A 21192-nucleotide genomic window follows, 5' to 3' on the forward strand; every position below is an offset into this window, starting at 1 on the left:
CTGTAAGGGGTTTATGGTGGGTTGGATTACACTTGAAAGGAGTTAAATTTGAAGTAGAGGAACCCTGTCTGGAATAACTTTCATATTGTACGTACCTACCCTCGCAAAAAGCTGACACTCAAATGTTTGTAAAATGAATAAGTAACAAATTTAAGGAATCACAGAAATGATATCAAGTTATATCAAGTAGCTTGATTAAGTTTTAGACAGAAAAGTGGCAATAAAATCTCATATCAGAGGGTTAATGTTTTGTGTTGTTTTAGAGAGACTGCTTCATTGACCCACTAAGGCCTAGACACTTTTTAGAAAAAATAACAGTTAATTTAAATCTAATTGGTGTGGCAGAGTAACTCAGAGATATAGAGATGAGGCTGGATTTATAGAGCATTTTTTAAAACAATCTGTTTTATTCTGATTATAAAAATGTAACTCATCTTAGAAAATTTGCAATATCCAAGAGTAAAAAGAAAATTAAAACCACCGAGAATCTCACTACCTAGTTATATACCTAAACAAGAGTGGTTATTTCTTTAGGGTTTTTCTATGCATATATTTATTTTTAGGCAGAATTGAAATATAAAGTTTTCCATTCTGCCTTTTTATTTAACATGGAGGATATGGTTCTACTGACTACACATTATTCCATGTTGAGAGTGCTTTTCCATATCCCCACTGTAGGATGGCGCATCTATTTCCTACTGGTCATCTGTTTGTTTTTTTTTTTAAGGTTGCATCTTGTCACTAAATCTTATACCACATATCTCTTTTTTTCCACAAATTTATTTATTTTTGTTTATGATTTTTGGCTGTGTTGTGTCTTCGTTGCTGCGCACAGGCTCCTCTAGTTGTGGCAAGCGGGGGCTGCTCTTCATTTGCTGGGTGTGGGCTTCTCATCGTGGTGGCTTCTCTTGTCGCGGAGCATGGGCTCTAGAGCACACGGGCTTCAGTAGATGTGGCGCGTGGGCTCAGTAGTTGTGGCTCACAGGCTGTAGAGCGCGGGCTCAGTAGTTGTGGCGCACGGGATTAGTTGCTCCGCGGCATGTGGGATCTTCCCGGACCAGGGCTCGAACCCGTGTCCCCTGCATTGGCAGGCGGAGTCTTAACCACTGCGCCACCAGGGAAGCCCTATACCACATCTCTTATTATTTTATAATAGATTCCTCAAAATGGAATTAAGGGGTTAAGAGTATTTTTAAGGCTCTTGATAAATAGTGCCAAATTTATTCTCAGATAAGCTGTAGCAATTTATATTCCTGCCAGCAGTAATAAAGTGAATATCTTGCCTGTCAATAGGATATGAAAGATCTGTCAACTATAAGAGATTTTTATTCATTCAGTGTCTGCCGTGCAGTCTGAGAAAACAGCAGGGACAAGACAGACTCATGGAACTGGTGCTCCAGGAGAGGGGCAGAAAAAGTATCATCAATTGCGATCAGGGTTTTAATAGGTGGAAAGAGGCTTAGACAGTTATAGGATGGGGCATTGGGTGAGCCCCCTTTAAAGGGGTGGTGAATGAGCACAGAGGAGAATTCCAGGAGGTGTGGCAGGAACAGGGATGCAACAGGAAGACTGGTTCACCAGGCAGCTGGAGAAGCAGGCAGGAATCTTAGAGCACAGGGTCTCCCAGGGTTTCATTGCAAACACGACACCAGGCTGTTGACGATTATTAACAAAGGCAGGGACTTGCTCCAGTTCACATGTTCAGGTCACTTTGGCTTCTGTGAGGAGGGTGGGAGCACATCCAGGCAAGAATGGACACGAGCAGGTGAGTTAGGAGCAAGGGAAACAATGATTAAACTGTGCAGGTGGTGACAGGTGTGAGGCCCACACGTGAAGCCCTGGGCCCGTGTGTGTGTGTGTGTGTGTGTGTGTGTGTGTGTGTGTGTGAGATGTCTCCTACAGGACAGTGTCAGCAGCTGGTAGTTATCAGAAACCTATTATGCCCCGGGTGCTGTGATAACCTAAAAGCACGGTCTCCTTAATGCTCACAACAACCCCATCAGTTAGTAGTGCCGACCTTGCACGACTGTCCAGCACTGTCAGTTCCCCTCCAGTGAAGCGGCTCAACTTTAGAATCTGTGCGGTCACGTCAGGAGAATCTGTGCTTGGACAGAAGACTGCACACTGCACAAAGCACACCCTTCAGGCACACTTTGCAGATCCGAGGTTATGGAGAACGGATAGCAGTTCAGAATAGTCCGTGTCTGTGATATGCAAACACAGGGACAGCCCTCCTTCCTCTGGAAAAGCCAGTTTCGCTACACTTGCACAATCCTCTGGCATCTCCAGATGAACGGGTGCCTCTCTGCTCCCTTGAACCAGTTCTAGCAACTGCCTAGTTCCCACATGCTACTAAGAGCGGAATAAATTTAACACTTGTTCATTTTATATCTGGATGGGAGCCACGATTTTACCTTTTCTTTGAAAATTATCCTTTCACACTGAAAAGAGAGGCAGAAAACCAGTATTTACTCCTTTCAGGGGCGCTGGGCCTTGACACAGACACCTGCCCGCTCAGCTGCCGTGCAGGATCAGGGCTCCCCCAGCCGGCACCCGCGCGCGGGCTCCAGGGCCGGCTCTGTCCTGCACTTTCGCTTCACTGATGCTGCTTGTTCCGCTTCAGACCAGATCTCTGGGCGGGTTCCCTCTCCTCTGTCCCCATTCCTGGGTCCCGGCCCTCCCCGCAACATACCAGAACCCAACTCAGGGGATTTTATCTTTTTGGTCCAGAGGTTCTAAGATAAAGTGTAATGGAAATTTAAGGCAAAAGCCTGATTCATTTTAAAGGGATAGAAACTCCCTTCTATGGACTCGTGAAGATAAACTGAGATACTGTGGAGAAAAGTATTTCGTAAGCCTGAAAGTACCAGAATTTATTAGTTGGTGTTCTTGCCCACATGTTGTATTTGCAACACGGGATTTCTTCCTCTTGCTTTCATTTCTTGACAAATGAAGCACCTGCTGGACAGGGCACGAGGCTACAGGGTGTGAGCTGAGGATGAGCAACGTGGTGCCGCCTCGGAGCAGGAACGGTGAGACGGGAAAGACAGACTGTAGATAAACTGTCGTCCAGGGCACGACTGGAGGCCACAGCAGAGGCACGGAGGGTTGTGGAGTTCAGGGGCCACCCTCAGGGGCCCAGCTCAAGTTTTACGAGGTGGGATTTCAGTGGCAGAGATGAGGGAGAGCCTCACAGGCACCGGCAAGGGAAGCGGCAGGGACCAGAGATGCACACACACGCGGGGGTGGGGGGGGGGTGGCGCTGTGGTCACGATGTGGCCCTGGAAGCCGGCCCGGGGGAAGTGACGGTAGGGTGGAGACAGCTCCACCCTCAGAGCCCCCGTGAGCCTGGGCCCATCACTGCCCCCTGTCGTCCCTGGGGGGCTGCAGTATCTGTGACCCAAACCCCTGAGAGGCAGAAATGAGCTTCCCTGTGGGGTTAACACCCTAACCCACGCACCCAGAGCCGGAGCAGGGATGGTAGAGCGTCCCCATAAATCGGGAGGCTGATGGCAAAGCCTGTCGGTCAGAAAGTGACTGTCCTCAGTGGCCTCCAGCCCTGTGGTGAGCCTCTGACCCCTCCTGACCTGTCCACACAGGCCCTGGTCACCCAGCTCGCGGGCCTTGAGCTGGCTGCTTGCTCCACTGAGACGCCTTCTCCCAGACGCCCCCCAACCCCTGGCTGCTTCCCCTCCCACCCCTCCCGAGTCTCCTGACCAGCACCCCTTCTCCCCGACCTTCCCCTCACCTTCCTCTCTTCCCTTTTCTCCATAGCAGATCCCAGCATCTGTCCTCACGTTTTACTGCTGATCTGCTTTTAGCCTGGAGTCTAAGCTCCAGGAGGGTAGGGACTGCTCAGAAGAGGACCTGCCTGGCACACAGTACAAGCTCGGTAAATGTTTGGTGAATGAATGTCTGGGAGAGCAAGGAACAGACCGTCAACAAGAGAAAGAGGCAAGGGACTTCCCTGGTGGGCCAGTGGGTAAGGCTCTGCGCTTCCAGCCGAGGGGGCCCGGGGTTCGATCCCTGGTCAGGGAACTGGGTCTTGCATGCCGCACGGTGCAGCCAGAAAAGAAAAAGAGAGGGAATGAGGCATGAAAAGAGGCTGAGAAACAGAAACCTGGAAAGACCTACACTCAGAAGGCAAAGGAAAGAGGGGGCGGACTGATCCCAGAATTTGCGGACTGATCCTAGAATTTGTGAGCAATTTTTCAGAGTAAAGTGTCCTGGGCACTGGCGCCAGATAGAGCTGGTTTGAACACTCTTTGTCACGTAGTTTTGTCAGCTCCAGGAGAGGGATAATAATACCTGCCTCATGGGGCAGTTGAGGGAATTAACCGTGAAAAACAAAACCTCATGGGGCAGTTGAGGGAATTAACCGTGAACACAATACGTGGTCTAGTGGTTAGGATTTGGCACTGTCACTGCTGGAGGCCCGGGTTCAATTCCTGGTGGGGGAACTGAGATCCCCCAAGAGGTGCGGCCAAAAGAAAAAAAAAATGAATAGGGAGTTTAGTTCTTTTACCATCCTCATGGAGCTCAGCCTACTTTTAGACAAATAATAGGCTCTCAATAGTCATCAAAAAAAAAGTGAACAAATCAGAAAGTACACTGAGCCCAGACTGGGGGTGACAACAGGAAGGGTGTCAGCATTGCATTGCAGGGGATAACATATATGCTGGCTATCTTTAGGAAAATGCAGTTTGCCTCAAAAAGCAAGGCTAATCATGTGAAACAAAGACCAAGAAAAAAGAGAGTAATTGGACGCTAAAATGGATGGTGCAGAAAAAGAGATTTGAAAAGAGTGTTTGGTGCTGCTGGGAATCCACCACCCGGGTTCAGCCCTGGTGGGGAAGGCTTGTGTACAAAAGGAAGCAGCTTTATGTATAAAAACCATGGTGAAATATGACATTTATTATACTGTTTTCACTAAAATGAGATGGGCCGGTGAATATAGGAATGAGAATTCCAGAAAATTCCTGTCAATTCAGATGTGAGTTGTATTTGCCATTCAGATAAAAGGTGAGGAGGTGGGAGAAGGTAAGAGGAGAGTGTCTGAGACAGGCTGAGAATTAAATTTCCCTGGTGAGCCTCCATTCCTCGTAGCTCTCAAATTCCCCTTCACCACAGCGAGCTTAATTAAACACGCCTCCATCATTTGTTCATCTTCTCCCAGAAGCCATCATCCAATGGAGGCCATCCTGTTAGAATCATAACCAGAGTTTGTGACCCGCATTTAATGGCATATCTGACTAGAGTGTGGGGAGTAAGGGTGCATTTACACCCTTACTTGCCTCCTTAAAGCGGCAGCTAGAAAATACCATGGCGGGACAACATCTGCCCGAAGAGGTGACTCTGCTTCTCGAGCTCTGCGTGAAGTGTTTTTATTCTTTTATGACGTCAGAGAGGAGGGATGGAGAGCCTCTGCCCATGAGAAAAGGGCAAGTCAGAGTTCGGAAAGGTCGAGGGCACCCCTCTGGCCAGGTGCCTTACAGCTAACAGCACAGCAGCGCCCTCAGGGACTGTTAGAGTCTGAAGCAAGGGGCTGTCGACCCCAGCGCACGCCCCTTGGCCTGCCTCACCACTGAGGGATCGCAGAGCCTGGGCTTGTCGCTGACTCTACCCCCTGGGGATTTCCTAATCATAATTCTTGCCTCAACGCAAGCGAACTAAATCTCTGAAAATATGAGTGTTGTTTCTTCCTTGGTGTCTACAGCTTTACGTTTCCAAAAGAAGAAAATCTGATAGCACTGGGTGTATGTCTTGGAATGGGAGTCACTAGAGAAATGCACATGGGCCACAGAGGAGTCAGGAGAGACCTCGAGAGTGTAAGGTGATGCGAGTGAGAAAATGTCGCTGCCAGGTCAGGAAACCCAGCGTGCTGCAGCCCTCAGGCCGTCACAGTACAGCGGCCCAGCGGGGAGCCCTGAGGGAACCAGGATGGACCACTGCAGCCCTCCCACACAGCAAACCATGAGGCGTCTCCAGACGGGAAAACCCGGGGTACTGCCCCAGGTAGCTGAGGAATGATTCAGGGAGCCCAGACTTCTGCATCTTCCCACACATAGAAAAGCACCAAATTCATCACCTTGAGGTGTCGGGTTTTCTTTAACTCATAGTAATCGTTTGATGTTCCAACTACCTAGTCTTTGTGGCAATAACTCCCTGACCCCTTCAGGGCCTCCTGACACCTGCCTCCGCCCAGGCTGAAGCCCTCAGGTTTGTTTTTTGTATTTTTGAATTAATAATCTAATCTATTATACATTTTAGAAGAACTCATAAGGCTTGTCTTGTACTTTATAGTTTACAAGTCCGTTCATCTATTATCTTGTTTAATCCTCACAGTACCGATATCAGCCCCATTTAGCAGCGAAGGAAGCTGACGCTCAAAGATGTAGAAATTTTCCTCCAGGTTGCACTGAGAAAGGGGGATTTGAATACAGCCCCCGGCCCTCAGGTGCCAGGGTTGTGACCAACTGTTGAGGTCTGTTGATAAGGTTTTTGCATATCTGGGAGCTTTGTTTTAAAAAAATGAAAAAAATACCTTCTTATCTTCAGCAACTGCCCTGCATTGGTCTGAATGGTTTTGTACTCCAGTCTCATTAGAGTTGGGTGATTTAGTTTCTTTTGCTAACCCTTGATATAGTTCTTTAGGGAATTAATTTATCTGGCATTGTGAACTGTGAAGCCCTCAGCTTTGTCCACCAAATAGAACATAACTCTCAACCTTTAGGTGGTGCATTTTTTTTTCCCATCGACAGCAATCTGTCTCTCAGTGTGGGACTTGGTCCAGTTGCAGCCAGCCGCAGGACGGCTATTAGATAGCACAGGCCTGGGCTTCACCCTGACCTTCTGAGTCAGAACCTCTAGGTCCTAGGCCTCTGCATTCTCATAACCTCTCAAGGAATTCCTAAGCGCACCAAAGTCTGGGAACCACAAGTCAACCTCTGCTGGTTAAGGTCAGGCCAGAAGTGTCTTGAGCTCTGCAACTGAGGGCCCACACCCAACTCACCCAGGAAGGCAGCCACCTGCCCTGACGGTGACGAATATGCAGGTGGAGACCGCTCCCAATTAACAGTCCTGAAGACAGCAGGGGAGGCGCACTGGGGGATGCTAACACCCTGCTGCCCTATAGGGAGGCTCATGGGGGTACATTTCCTCAACTTTTAGGGCCCAAGAGCTCTCCTTGGGACTATTTTTCAAGAAAGGACACTGCAGACCCCATCCTGTCCCCTACCTCTTCATAGCAGCAAGGTTGAGACTTGCTCATCCCTACAAAGGCCCCCAAATCTGGCCTGGAGCTGCACTGGTCATCTGTCCATTAGTCTAAAATTTCATGTCTGTGCAGTACATCTCTGTTATAATTCCCAAAGTAGAGTTTTCTGAAGGTGGACATGGGAATTGGTGTAGTAAAGCCCAGGAGCATGGTCCAGAAATCAAAACACTGGGACTCGAGCTCTACCCACGAAGGTCAGAGCCTTGGCTTCCCCATCCTGAATGAGGATGTGCGATTCAGTGATCGCTAAAGGTCCTTCCTGCCCCATTGCCCTGAAATTTCTAGGGACAAAGCCAGAGTCACTTCCCGAAAGAGGGGTATTCTGCCCCCTCCAGAATATGCATGGAAGACAGCTTACACCTTCTCACTGCACACCTCTGCTAGCAGTGACTCAGAACAGAAAGGTCAGAGGCAAAGTAGCAGAGGACCTGAAAACCACCTCCAAAGGTAAGAAAGGCACCAAACTGCAAATGCTGTTTGTCATGGGCCTGGCGCCATCTGGTGCCCTTGGAGACCGTGTCACGCTGGCTGGAGTGTCCTCCCTATTGCGGGGTTCTGACACCAAGTGAGCGCTCACAACTACGTTTCTACTGGGCGCGTACCGTGTACCAGCCTCTGTGAATGTTGTATAATCAGTTATTTTCATGACAACCTGATACTTTTAGTGAGTCTAGAAGGAAAATGGTAAACCCAAGGTTTTATCAAAACAAAAGCAGAACTGAAGTTAAAATATACTTGATCCTTTTTTTAAAATCAAATAAAATGCCGTTGTGGAATATCTGTCTCTATGTTCTGAGGTGGCACTACACCAACAGTGTACAGGAAAAGGGTAAATCAAGGTTCATGACGCTGTCTATCCAAATTACTGGGTTCCATCGCACCCCACTTCCTCCCACTCCTATGCATATACCACCAACAACAAAACTGAATTTTAAAGTAGAAGGGAAGGTAATACAGCTCATGGAAGATAATGAATCACATGAATGTTTAGCTCGGGGAAAGACTTCTTAAACAATATGCAAATATTGCAAGTCTTAATGAAAATACCATAGTGAAATAAAACACCTTGGGACAACAAGAGATATCAAAGTGAAAAAACAAGTCACAGCCTGAAAAGTATATTTGCAATGGAATCCAGGATAAATAAGGAATTGCTACAAATCAATAAGAAATAGACAAACATGTCCCCCCACCAAACAAATACAAAAGCCTGAATGACCAATAAATATGACATGATGCCAGCCTTATCAGTCTTTAGAGAAATGCAAATTAAAGCCACAAGGAGATATGAAAGTACAGCCATGAATTAGCAAAAAATAAAACCGATGCTAATCCAAGCATTTGCTAGAAGGTTCATACACTGCTGGTGGGCGTGAACAAGTTGGCTAAAAGGCAAAGAAGTTTGTCTATCTTGTATACTTTTGGGCGGGGAAAATACCTCCCCAGGTAATCTAGAATACACACCTGCCTTCAGGGGGGCTTGGGATTCAAAATATGCTATTGGAGTAGCCTAGGAAAACACAGGCCAAGAAATTAAAGTGGTCCTAGATTCATAGTTCTTTGGGAACTATGTTCTACAAGAAGCAAAAACATAATCTGGAGAAATATATCCTTAATGCTGGCTTCAAAGGATTCCCTGGGAATTCCCTGGCAGTCCAGTGGTTAGGGCTCCACACTCTCACTGCCAAGGGCCTGGGTACAATTCCTGGTCAGGGACCTAAAATCCCACAAGCTGCATGGTGTGGCCAAAAAAGAAAGGATTCCCACAGATAAACACTCCCAAACGTGAGTTTAAAATCCCAAATTACCAAACACATGAGGAAACAAATCACCATGAATGAAAATCAGTAGAAATAATAAATTGCAGAATTGGACCCCTCAAGAATGTCAGAGAAAGAAATTTGGAGGTACATAATGAAATAAGTGTTTAAAATATTAAATTAATAAAAGATAGAATCAAAAACATGAGAAAGGTACATAATACTATCCAAAAAGATCAGGCAAATTTGGAAATTAAAAAAAAAGAAAAAAAGAACGTCTAGAATTAGATTAGTCATTGAAAATTTAACTCAGTGGTCAGGTTAAATGCAGATTAAATCCAGGTGAAGAGAGAACTGATTAACTGGGGGATGCATCTGAAAAAAATTATGCAGAATGCAGCACAGAGATAAAGAGTGGAAAATATGAAAGAGAGGTTAAGAGAAATAAAGGATAGAAAGAGATGGTCCTGTTACTGTCTAAAAGGAGTTCCAGAAGAAAACAACAAGGAAGAGGTAGTATTCAAAAAGACAAATGGGGCTTCCCTGGTGGCGCAGTGGTTAAGAATCCACCTGCCAATGCAGGGGACACGGGTTCGAGCCCTGGTCCAGGAAGATCCCACATGCCGCGGAGCAGCTAAGCCCGTGTGCTACAGCTACTGAGGATGTGCTCTAGAGACCGCGAGGCACAACGACTGAAGCCTGTGTGCCTAGAGCCTGTGCTCCACAACAAGAGAAGCCGCTGCAATGAGAAGCCCGCGCACTGCAGCAAAGAGCAGCCCCCGCTCACTGCAAGTAGAGGAAGCCCGCGCGCAGGAAAATAGACCCAATGCAGCCAAAAATAAACAAATATATTAATTAATTAAAAACAACAACAACAGCTGTCACTTGAAAAACCTTCTAAAAAAAAAAAAAGACAAATGACTGAGAATTTTCCAGACGAGTATGATAGGAATGAATTCCTCAGATTGAAGAATTGCAATCAATCTCAGGGAGGGCAATAAATATCCACACCTCGATATTATAACGAATATACAGAAGACCAAAGAAAAACAACTTACCTATAAAGAATGACAATTGGATTCACAGTAAACTCAATAGCAAAACTAAAGGTCAGAAATCAGTATGATGCTATCTCCAAAGTCTGAGAAAAAAACTGTCAATTTAGAATGTTATGTTACTAAATGATCATTCAAGAATGAAGATGAAATGAGAGTATTTTCATTCGAATAAAAGCTGAGAGCATTCACCATTAAGATACTTTCACTAAAGACATTTCTTCAGGTGTCCTTGAAGGAGAAAAATTATCCTAGAAGGGAGGTATGAGACACAAGGAGGAATTAAGAATTGGCCAGTGTGTGAGTAAATGGCCAGACATTATAAAACTAGATTACCTGAATAAAATTAGGTTATTTCTTAAGCTAGTTGGAGCATAGATGAGCATTCATAATTTTATTCTTTTTTTTTTTTTTTTGGCCGTGCCACTCAGCTTGCAAGATCTCAGTTCTCCCACAAGGGATCGAACCTGGACCATGGCAGTGAAAGCACCAAATCCTAAGCACTAGACCACCAGGGAACTCCCCATAATTTTATTCTTTATTCCTTATTGTGGGGCTAAAATATTTTATAATAAATTTTTTTAATAGTGCAGGGGAGGGAATTCCAGGCAGAGGCCCTAAGGTTAGAAAGAGCTTGACCTACTTACAGAAGTGAAAAAGGCCAGCGTATCTGGAGCATAGTGAGGAGTAGTGGGGAAAATGAAGCTAGAGAGGGAAGCAGAGGCCAAATCATAAAACCTATGAAGGCCGTTTCAAGGATTTGTCCCAGTCAGTGGGAAACCATTAAAGGATTCCAAACAAAGGATTTAAACAATCTAAATTAAATATTAAGATAATTCTGGCTGCTCCATTCGAAAGGTCCGGGAGGTACTAAGACCTATTAGATGAGGCCTAAACATGTCATTGTATTTCTCACTGACCCCGATTTACCCAGAATTTATTCAGCTGGGATTACCAAGGCATAATTCCCTCCATTTGGCCTGGTGATGATCAGTTAATTCCTTTGTACTGCACCACATTCAATTCACTTTAGGGCACAAGAAAAACCCCTATGCAATGAGATTGTCATTATTCAAATTACAATGGAAAAGGAGATGTGGCTAATTGCTACCATGTTGAGTGCAGGGAGAAATCTGAAGGTTTGGAGGAGGGGTAGGTGGCTCTAAAGCTGACGCATGAAGGATGAGGAGAATATGAATTGATGAAGAGGAAAGAGTGGGCATTCCAGATGAGGGGAACAGGTAATACCACTCACAAAACTGTAGAAAAATTAGCAGGCTACGTGGGAATACTGGCTTGATTGGTAATCTAAATTCCATTTTGGATTAGTAATAGAAACTATTGGTTGGGTAGCGTGGAGATAGGTTAAGGAATCAGTACTTTTTCCTGAAGGCAACAAAGTATAAGGATTTTTGAGTACGGGTGAGCTTTTATTAAAATTGAAATATAGTTGATATACAATGTTGTGGTAGTCTCAAGTGTACAGCATGGTGATTCAGCTTTTGTTCTTTGTAGGGTTTTTTTGCAAATTATATTCCATTGTAGGTTATTCCAAGATATGGGGTGTAATTCCCTGTACTATGCAGTATATCTTTGTTGATTATCTACTTTATGTATAGTAATTTGTGTCTGTTAATCTCATAGTCCTAATTTGTCCCTCCCACCCCATCCCATTTGATAACTCTAAGTTTGTTTTCTATGTCTGTGAGTCTGTTTCTGTTTTATACATAGATTCATTTGTATTAATTTTTAGATTCCACATATAAGTGATATCATGATATTTGTCTTTCTTTGACTTATTTCACTAAGCGGAATATTCTCTAGGTCCATCCACGTTACTGGAAATGACAATATTTCATTCTTTTTTATGGCTGAGTAATAGTCCATTGTATATATAGACAACATCATCTTAAGCCAATCGTCTGTTGATGAGCATAGGGGCTGCTGCCATGTCTTGGCTATTGTAAATAGTGCTGCTATGAACATTGGGGTGCACGTAACTTCTTGAACTAGAGTTTTCATTTTTTCCAGATATATACCCAGCAGTGGAATAGGTGGACCATATGGTAGTTCTTTTTTTAGTTTTTTAAGGAATCTCCATGCTGCTTTCCATAGTGGCTGCACCAATTTACATTCCCACCCACAGTGCAGGAGGGCTCCCTTTTCTCCACACCCTCTCCAGCGTTTAGACTTTTCGATGGTGGCCATTCTGACTGGCGCGAGACAATTCCTCATTGTGGTTTTTATTTGCATTTCTCTAATAATTAGCAATGTTGGGCATCTTTTCATGTATTTGTGAGCCATCTGTATGTCTGCTTTGGAAATGTCTATTTAGGTCTTCTGCCCATTTTTTTAAATTCCGTTGTTTGTTTTATGATATTGAGATGTATGAGCTGTTTGCATATTTCGGAATATTAACCAGGAGTGAGCTTTTGAACAGAATACTTCTGTTTCTATTTCCAAAAATATGTAGAGGGAAAAAGAGAAAAGGAAGCCTATGTGCTGGTGTTTATTCTTAGCAGCTGAAGCCACCCTGCCATCCCCAGGTGCTTCATCCACAATATACTTGCCAAATTGCTACCAGATTACTTCATCCCTTGCTCACTCGATTTCCCCAGGACACTACTGCTTAAAGGGTAAGTCCAAACTCCTTAGCCCAACATTCAAGACTCTTTAAAATTCGACCCCAATATACTTCTCCAAAAAAGTTCACTTTAAGGAAATTAAAACTCTGGCCAAATGGTCTATAAATTCCGAATAGGCCACAGCATTTCCCACCTACTTTCCCTTGCTTACACGGTTCTTTCTCCCTGGAATGCCTCATTTCTTCTGTTTACCTCTGTAAGTTCTACCCAGGTTTTAAGGTCTAGTGCAAACCCCATATTCGCTAGGAAGGCTTTTCATACAACGCAGACAATTATTTTCTCTAACTTTCCTCTGGCATTTAATACAAGCTGCCTTAGTAGAAGTTACCCTTTTAGGTAGAGGGCTACATACCTCTCAAGCAGGAACCTATTAGTTTATAAATTCTTAGCAGCCCCAAACTTTCTCAGCACAAGGCCTTGTATATATACCATTAGCGTCGACAACTGTTAGTAATAATGACCACCCCTTTGGTTTGAAATTGTTAACCAAATCTCCCCACCTATGGGTAGCTAGATTGGCTTCTCCACTAAGGCCGCTACGACCCACTAGGGAAGGAAGACAACTTCAACACAAAGGATCGTTCGCTACTCGCGACGCCTAATGCAATATAGTGAGTAATGCGTGGCTGGGTCATGAAACGCTTCCCGAGGGCCACGCGGCCTTGTCTCTCACGCTCCAGGGGGTAAAACAAAAAAACCGCTTCCCGCAGCCGGCTGCCCCAGGCTGACTGGAGGGAGGGCTGGAGCTTCCTCGCCGCCGATTGGCTCCCTGGAGCCGCCGCCTCCGGTGATTGGCCACTGCCGCGAGGGACGCCGGGACGGCACGCGGCGCTGGCCTCACATTCGAGGCGGCGACGATGGAGGCCGCGGCGTCCTGTTTTGGGCAGGTGGAGAGCAAGGGCCAGGCCTGGGGAGCCGCCGAGGCCCTGTGCAGCCGGTGTGGAAGAAGGTTGTCCGGAGCTCCGGGTGAGGGGCTGGGGGTCAGCCCGCGGCCCGCCGGCTGGCGGGGGAGCCGAGAGACAGGCTGGTGGGCAGTGGCCGCGGCGGCGAGAGAGAGCGGGGGAGCCCAGGCCCCGAGCCCGAGTCCGTAGGCCGCCTGCGAGGTCGGGACGCAGAGGCCTGGAGTGCGGCCCTCACCCCTCCCTCACACCCCCTTCCACCCCCTCCCCCCCCGCCCCTCACACCCCCGCCCCACCCCCCCTTCGGTCCCTCCACCCCCTCACCCCCGCCCCACCCTACCCTCCCCCTACCCCCTCACCCCCTGCCCCTCCACCCCTGTCACCCTCTCTCTCCACCCGCTCCCCTTCACCCCCTGCCCCCTCCACTCAACCCCCTCACGCCCCCGCCCCACCCCTACTCTCCACCCCCTTCCACTCCCCCGCCCCACCCCCTACCCTCCACCCCTTCCACTCCCCCGCCCCACCCCCTACCCTCCACCCCTTCCACTCCCCCGCCCCACCCCCTACCCTCCACCCCTTCCACTCCCCCAACCCCCTTCACCCGCCCCCTGTCCCCTCCACTCAACCCTCACCCCCCACCCCTGCCCCCGCCTCACCCCCTGCCCCCTCACCCCCCGCCCCCTCCACTCCAGCCCCCTCCTCCCCCCACCGCCACACCTTGCGCCGCCCCCTCCCTCACCGACCGGTTCGCAGGTTCGGGAAATGGGGGATGTGGGAATTTGGCCGACATCCTGTGGTAAAGCAGCAACGACACGTGATTTTCTTGTGTGGCTTTTGTTGTGGTAATGAAATGTTCCTGAAATTAACGGGCGGGGGCGGGGGGCGTGTTGCTCCGTTTGCTTCAGGCGTTGTTTGGAAAGTAGCGCGTCACTTTTGTGCGTCGTGTTCTTCCGTCCTGGGCCGTCGGGGGCACCGTGCGCTCTTGAACGCCCACCGAGACTCTCCTCCGCTGAAAACAGGTTCAGGTTACTTGAACGGCACCTAACAGGCCTTAGAGTGCTGTGCTTCTGCCGGGGCGAGTTGTTGACTGTCAGCGCCTGGAGCTGCCAGAAAGCCTTACCGTCACCCTGTGTGACTGTCACATCTTTGTACTTGCAGAGCGAAAGTCAGTTTTCTCAGTCTCTCCGGGACGGACTCCGCTTGGGAGACCTGAGCGTGTAGAGAAAGTTGGTGTGTTTTCCGGGGGAAGAGGCAAGTTTCTCCTGCCTGGAATTCCATCGCTGCTGTTACGTAGAACATCTCCATTATTTGAATGATGTAGTACTGCAGAATAGAGTTTTAGAACGTACGTTTTTAAAATCACTGGTTCTTTCATACATTTGTATTGTCGTGCTGAGAAGTACTCAGTTGGAAAGATGGTGCCTCTGCAAGTAGAATTGTCAAAGTGCTTTGTAAGCTGTAGTGCAGCACACGTTATCTCGACTTGTACAGTATCAGAAGTCTTATAAAAGCCTTTTGATTTCTTTAGTAACATTATCTCTGGAATTTAAATAGAGCTTTAAAATTTAGCTTGGTTGTAAGAAAGTTTAAGATGTTTCCTTGGCTTAAAAACTAAAGCTCTTTTTTATCAGAAGAATGCAATTATTATAATATAAATCAGCAGGAACACTATAATTTTATAGTAAATGATGACTAACTTTATTTAGCTACTTTTCCCTTTTTCTTGAGAAGTCTTTTAAAATGACAACCTTTTGAAGTGACATAGCTATAATGTTTATTATGATAAAGTTCTGCTTAGAGTATCAAAATCTTGGTATTAGATTTTCAGTCAGGATTATGGTATTTCCCTTCATACATGCTAAGTTTGTGAAAATGATCTTTATATGGGTCGTGTGTGTGACAGTGGTGGCATTTGACTTCTGCCCTGGCTTCTGTCTTTGCCAATGTCTTAATCATTAAGGCGGGGGGGGGGGTGTCTTTTTTTTTTGGAGTATATTTGATTTACAATATTGTGTTAGTTTCAGTTGTACGGCAAAGTGAATCAGTTAAACATATACACACATCCGCTCATTTTTTTTAGATCCTTTTCCCGTATAGGCCATTACAGAGTATTGAGTAGAGTTCCCTGTGCTATACAGCAGGTTCTTATTAGTTAATCTATTTTATATATAGTAGTGTGCATATGTCAATCACAATCTCCCAATTTATCCCTCCCACCCATCCCCTGGTAACCATAAGTTTGTTTTCTACATCCATGACTCTACTTCTGTTTTGCAAATAAGTTCATATGTACCCTTTTTTTAAATTTATTTTTATTATTTATTTATTTTTATAAATCTGTTTATTTATTTATTTTTGGCTGCGTTGGGTCTTCGTTGCTGCGCACGGGCTTTCTCTAGTTGCAGTGAGCAGGGGCTACTCTTCGTTGCGGTGTGCGGTCTAATCATTGCAGTGGCTTCTCTTTGCGGAGCACAGGCTCTAGGCGCGCGTGTTTCAGTAATGTGGCTCGCGAACTCTAGAGCGCAGGCTCAGTAGTTGTGGCTCATGGGCTTAGTTGCTCCGCGGCATGTGGGATCTTCCCGGACCAGGGCTCAAACCCGTGTCTCCTGCATTGGCAGGTGGATTCTTAACCAGTGTGCTACCAGAGAAGTCCCTATACCCTTTTTCTTAGATTGCACATGTAAGCAATATCATATGATATTTGTCTTTCTGTGTCTGACTTAACTTCACTCAGTATGACAATCTCTAGGTCCATCCATGTTGCTGCAAATGGCATTATTTTGTTCAAGAGAGGGGTTTTGCCAGTTTCTCATGTCGGCCCTCACTGTCCCCTTCACAGGATGGGAAATATAAATTAGCAGAGGGAAGTATGATCAGGTAGAAAGAACATTAGACTTGGAAACAGAACTAGGTTGGAGTCTGGATTATACCATTTACCCCAGATCACCAAAATGTTTATCCATCTCTAGGTTGAATAAATATTCCCAGCCTACTTAGCTGGGAATTTACAATGTCAAAATGAAGTACCTCAGAGCACTTTATATGATTATAAGAGATGGCAGATTCAAAGTATTATAGGTACCAAATAACTGTATAAAGAAAGGCGAACAATACTACATACCTCTGCCTGTTTTTTCTTCTGATTTTTCTCCCTCCTTCTGAGTTGTATTGTTTCTCCTGAATTTTGTTTAATCATCCATTTCTAACTAAACTAGATATCTTTTCCTATACAAGAGAATTCCCTTTAATTTTCTCCCCTGATTATACTGAATATTCAATGTTGACAAACTGAGAAGTTTAATTCACAATAGAATTTCATCAATAGGTCACCACCATGAACTTCAATGTGGACATGCTTTTTGTGAACTGTGCTTGTTAATAACTGAAGAATACAGCACAATTACATGCCCTGATTGTGAGGTAAGTTTTATTGTCTTTCACACTGAATGCATTACAGCCTAATGCTAAAGGTAAAAATGTTAAAGAAATAAAACATATTTCTAGTTAGGAACTAGAAACTTGCATTTTTGCTGCTGAGTCTTTTAAGTAAAGAAATCTAGCAAAAGGTAAAGCTTTTCACATCCATTTTATAATTGTTCAAAGAGATCAAGAAGAATGCAAGGTTAAGGTCATAAACTTATTAGCCTACATATTTTGACTCTGGAGATTTCTGTGGAATATTTCATTGTTTAATTTATTTTTATTTTAATGAAGTATATTCCTTTCAAATCTCTACACCCCCTGCCCTTTTTTTGGGCCGCGCAGCGAGTGGGATCTTAGTTCCCTGACCAGGGATCAAACCTGCGACCCCTGCAGTGGAAGTGCAGTCTTAACCACTGGACGGCCAGGGAAGTCCCCAAATCTCTACTCCCCTTTTCCACATCAGTACCATGCAAGCAAATTTTGAATTTTCCCCTGACCCTCAACCTTTGCATGTCATCAAATTTACATTTGTGGAGATGTGTAAAAAAACAAAAACGAAACAGAAGGCAAACAATGGCCTAATGTTAATGTCAGAAGTTCTAAAAATAGTACAGTTGCACTAAAATCTGTGCGCCAGTAATAATGAGAACAAATTAAGGATTTAAAATAAAATTTACTGACCATTCTTTGCGTTTACTACAAATATAAATGTTGCTCAGTTTATATAGTATGTTCCTGGAAAGTTGTCTTAATCTCTAAATTCATAATGTTCCACTTGAGAGATCAGAGTTTGGGGATTTGTATCCATTGTTTTCTGTGGCAAACAATTAACATAGAGGAAGAAGACCTGGAATGCAGTCCTAGTTCTGTCACCCTAAGGCTGAGTGTCCTTATTTGTGAGATGGAAATAATACCTGCTTTTTTTATCTCATAGGATTGTAAGAGTCAAATCTGAATTATGTGAAAGTTCTCTACAAGCTTTAAAATAAGTGTTATAGTCGACCTTTGATTATTTAGGTGTGGATTAACTAGTTTGCAGGTTAAACGTGATAAAAATATATATAATAATATGTATATAAACATAAATGTATAATTTGTGAAAGTTTCATTTATAGCATAAACATTTACATATAAGAAAACATCTGTTTTGGAATTACATACTTCACAAATCATGGCCTTTATTGTGGGAAATTCCTGTCCCCTTACCCTTTTTTTTTCTGACAGTCGGTTCCTCAGATGTGGCTAGCTACATAGTTAAGGCAAAGGGGAACTTAGCTCCTGTGGTTGAAATGGAGTATCCCTGACACATTGAATTTTATGGTGGGTAAAGAGTGTGAAGGGAAAAGGAAGAGGCAGGACTGTCTCTGCTCATATCCATCCTGTTCTGATATTCAAAAAACAGCTAGTTTATTAGAATGGTAACCTCTTGCCTTTTGTGGCAAATGACTTTGTGTTTAATGGTCTCTTAAATCACTATACTTGTATTATTTTTAGTGTTTTGGGTAACATCTAATGAAGTGTTTATAGTGTATTTACAAATATTGGTTTTTGATTTTAGGGTTGTATCAAATCTATTTTGTATCATTTGACTAGTTCCGACTCTCACTTTGGGGGATATGTGATCTGTCCCATCCTTCCCTCCTTTTCCCCTGTGCTGAGTCCTTCAAGAAACCATCCTGAAATTGTTACCACTCTTTTATTAGTTTTTAAAGTTTAGATTTTTCCTGATATCTTATATTTAGAATAAGAGATAATAGAAGAATCAAGTCTAAATTAGTGAAAAGTCTGAATTTATAGACTATTTCAGGATTGAAGTTTATTATTTTTAAATAATGTACATTGCTCTAAAAAGTAAGATTTAGGTACCTATATTCACATTAGACATATTTATAATTTATCTTTAATGTTGAAGGCCTAGGTAGTGCTGATTATTTCAAGCTTAAGCCTAAGATGATTCCATTCAGGGTTAATGGGTATACTTGTGTTCTTATTTTTGAGTTTGGGTGAATATGAATTTATCTCCCAGTCTTTATCTTTTATACTTGTATGGTTTTTTTTATAGCATCCCTTCTCTGCTTTTGATTGATATTAATGGTTAATAATAACCATTCTATAATTACATACAGCAATATGGCAGGTTTTGTTCAAGGATAGGATCATACTTAGGTACCATTCCAAAAATACTGGCATTTTATTGATAATTTAGACCTGAGTCCAAAAATATATTGGGCCATGAGGAAATGATAATTTATCCAATCAATAGATAATTAATATATATTAAAATCCCATGTGGATTGGAAATGTTAATAACATGCAAATTGAAAATGTAAAATAGAAGAGACTATAGATAATTGTGTAATATTGGATGGCGAAGCCTTGTTAAATATATCACTGAAGTCAGAAACCAGAGAAGAAATGCCGTTTAAATTTGACCGCATTTTTTCATTTACAAGTAGAAAAAAACAACCAAGCGAAAACACCACCATAAATAAAACTTAAGTGACAAGCTGTGCTAGGGGAACAGGGAGAAAATTTTTATTATATATATTAGAAGTTAAGACTCTTTACACAATTTTAACTGAAATCTTTTAAATCAGTTGTATTTAATATTTTCTTAAATTTCCTGGGAGAAATGTCCTGCATCAAATCTACTGGTGGTAACATTAACTTCTTACTATGAAATGACCAGCCAAAGGGGCATAAATGAGTAGGTGGATAGAAATTATTAAGGTTTTAGCCCCCAATTTTGGGGTGTGCGCTTAAAAATAACATTTGATCCAATGCGATGTTTTTAAAGTAATGCTTTTCTCCTAATTATCTAATAATAGATAACTGTCTTTGGTACGTTATACTTGAAACCTTGCTAGGACATCCTCTTCCCACCAAAGACACATATGTATTTACATGGGAGACTATAACATTTAGTCGTCTGCTTTATTTCTCTCAGCATTAACCTATCCTCATGAGCGTCTCCTACGTTACTTTTTTTTTTTTTGCGGTATGTGGGCCTCTCACTGTTGTGGCCTCTCCCATTGCGGAGCACAGGCTCCGGACGCGCAGGCTCAGCGGCCATGGCTCATGGGCCTAGCCGCTCCACGGCATGTTGGATCTTCCCGGACCGGGGCACGAACCTGCGTCCCCTGCATTGGCAGGCGGACTCTCAACCACTGTGCCACCGGGAAGCCCTCCTACGTTACTTTTAATGGCTGCATAATAAACCCTGGTACATAAGTGCTGTAATATAATCTCTTTATCAAAAACACTTAGGTGGTTTTCAAATTCTTTCACTATATTTTTGCATAATTCCTCAAACCCACTCCCACCAAAAAAAAATCCCATCAGCAGGTTCTGTTAATTTCTGTGTCTTAAAAAAAAAAATCGGTGTTTGTCACATTTTAAAAAACATGTTTGGCAATTTAATGGGCAAAAAATTGGGTATCTGCTTGTTTTAAATTGCAAATCCCTGATTGCTAGCGAAATTGAGCAATTTTTCATATGTTGATATCTCAGCTCTTCTGGGAGGATCTTTAACAGATCCTTCCAGGTCCTTTCCATATTTTCCTTTTGAATTGTCTTTTTCCTAACTTGTAAGGATACTTCATGTGATAGAAATATTAACACTTCGTTCTGTGTATTTTAACTATTGATATTTTCTCCCAGTTTTTCACTTTTAGTTTTATTACATTTAACCATTCAGAAATGTTTCCTTTTTCAGTTGTTTTTTCCCCCCTCCTTCATGGCTTCTAAGTTTTCTTTGATTAGGCAGACTTTTCATCTCAGAGTTATACATATTTATTTTTTTCAATACTTATATAAGTATTGAAGTATAAGTATTTTAAAAAGGTGCATATTAAATCTCTTTCCGTTTTATATGATGTAAGGTGGGTATGTAACTTTCTTCTTCAGAATGATTCGCTGGCTTTCCCACATGATTTATTGAATAATGCTTCGTCTGTTTAATGGAAATGCCATTTATAGGCTGTATGAAGTTCCCTGTATATGAGGATCTGTTTCAGGGCTTTGTTCTGTTCATTTACAGTTGACCCTTAGACAACTCAGGTTTGAACTGTGTAGGTCCATTTATACCTGGTATATTAAAATTTTTGTAATTCTTACACATTATATTTTCCGTAT

General features: G+C 43.7%; 1 protein-coding gene across 7 annotated transcripts in view; it reads left to right on the forward strand.

The window, feature by feature from the left end:
• The first annotated feature begins 13590 nt into the window (after positions 1 to 13590).
• Positions 13591 to 21192, forward strand: part of RNF17 (ring finger protein 17) — a 124368-nt gene continuing 116766 nt past the window's right edge. For 5 of the 7 annotated variants that reach the window (XM_060287744.1, XM_060287743.1, XM_060287745.1 and 2 more), the window contains exons 1-2: positions 13591 to 13702; positions 16961 to 17055. In XM_060287744.1, coding sequence (XP_060143727.1) covers positions 13594 to 13702; positions 16961 to 17055 — 204 coding nt within the window. In that variant the 5' untranslated portion in view covers positions 13591 to 13593. The remainder of the gene's footprint in view (positions 13703 to 16960; positions 17056 to 21192) is intronic. The other 2 variants (XM_060287748.1, XM_060287747.1) reach the window with 2 other exon arrangements.

This window comes from Globicephala melas, chromosome 18 (assembly GCF_963455315.2).
Source record: "Globicephala melas chromosome 18, mGloMel1.2, whole genome shotgun sequence".
Taxonomy (NCBI): Eukaryota; Metazoa; Chordata; class Mammalia; order Artiodactyla; family Delphinidae; genus Globicephala; species Globicephala melas.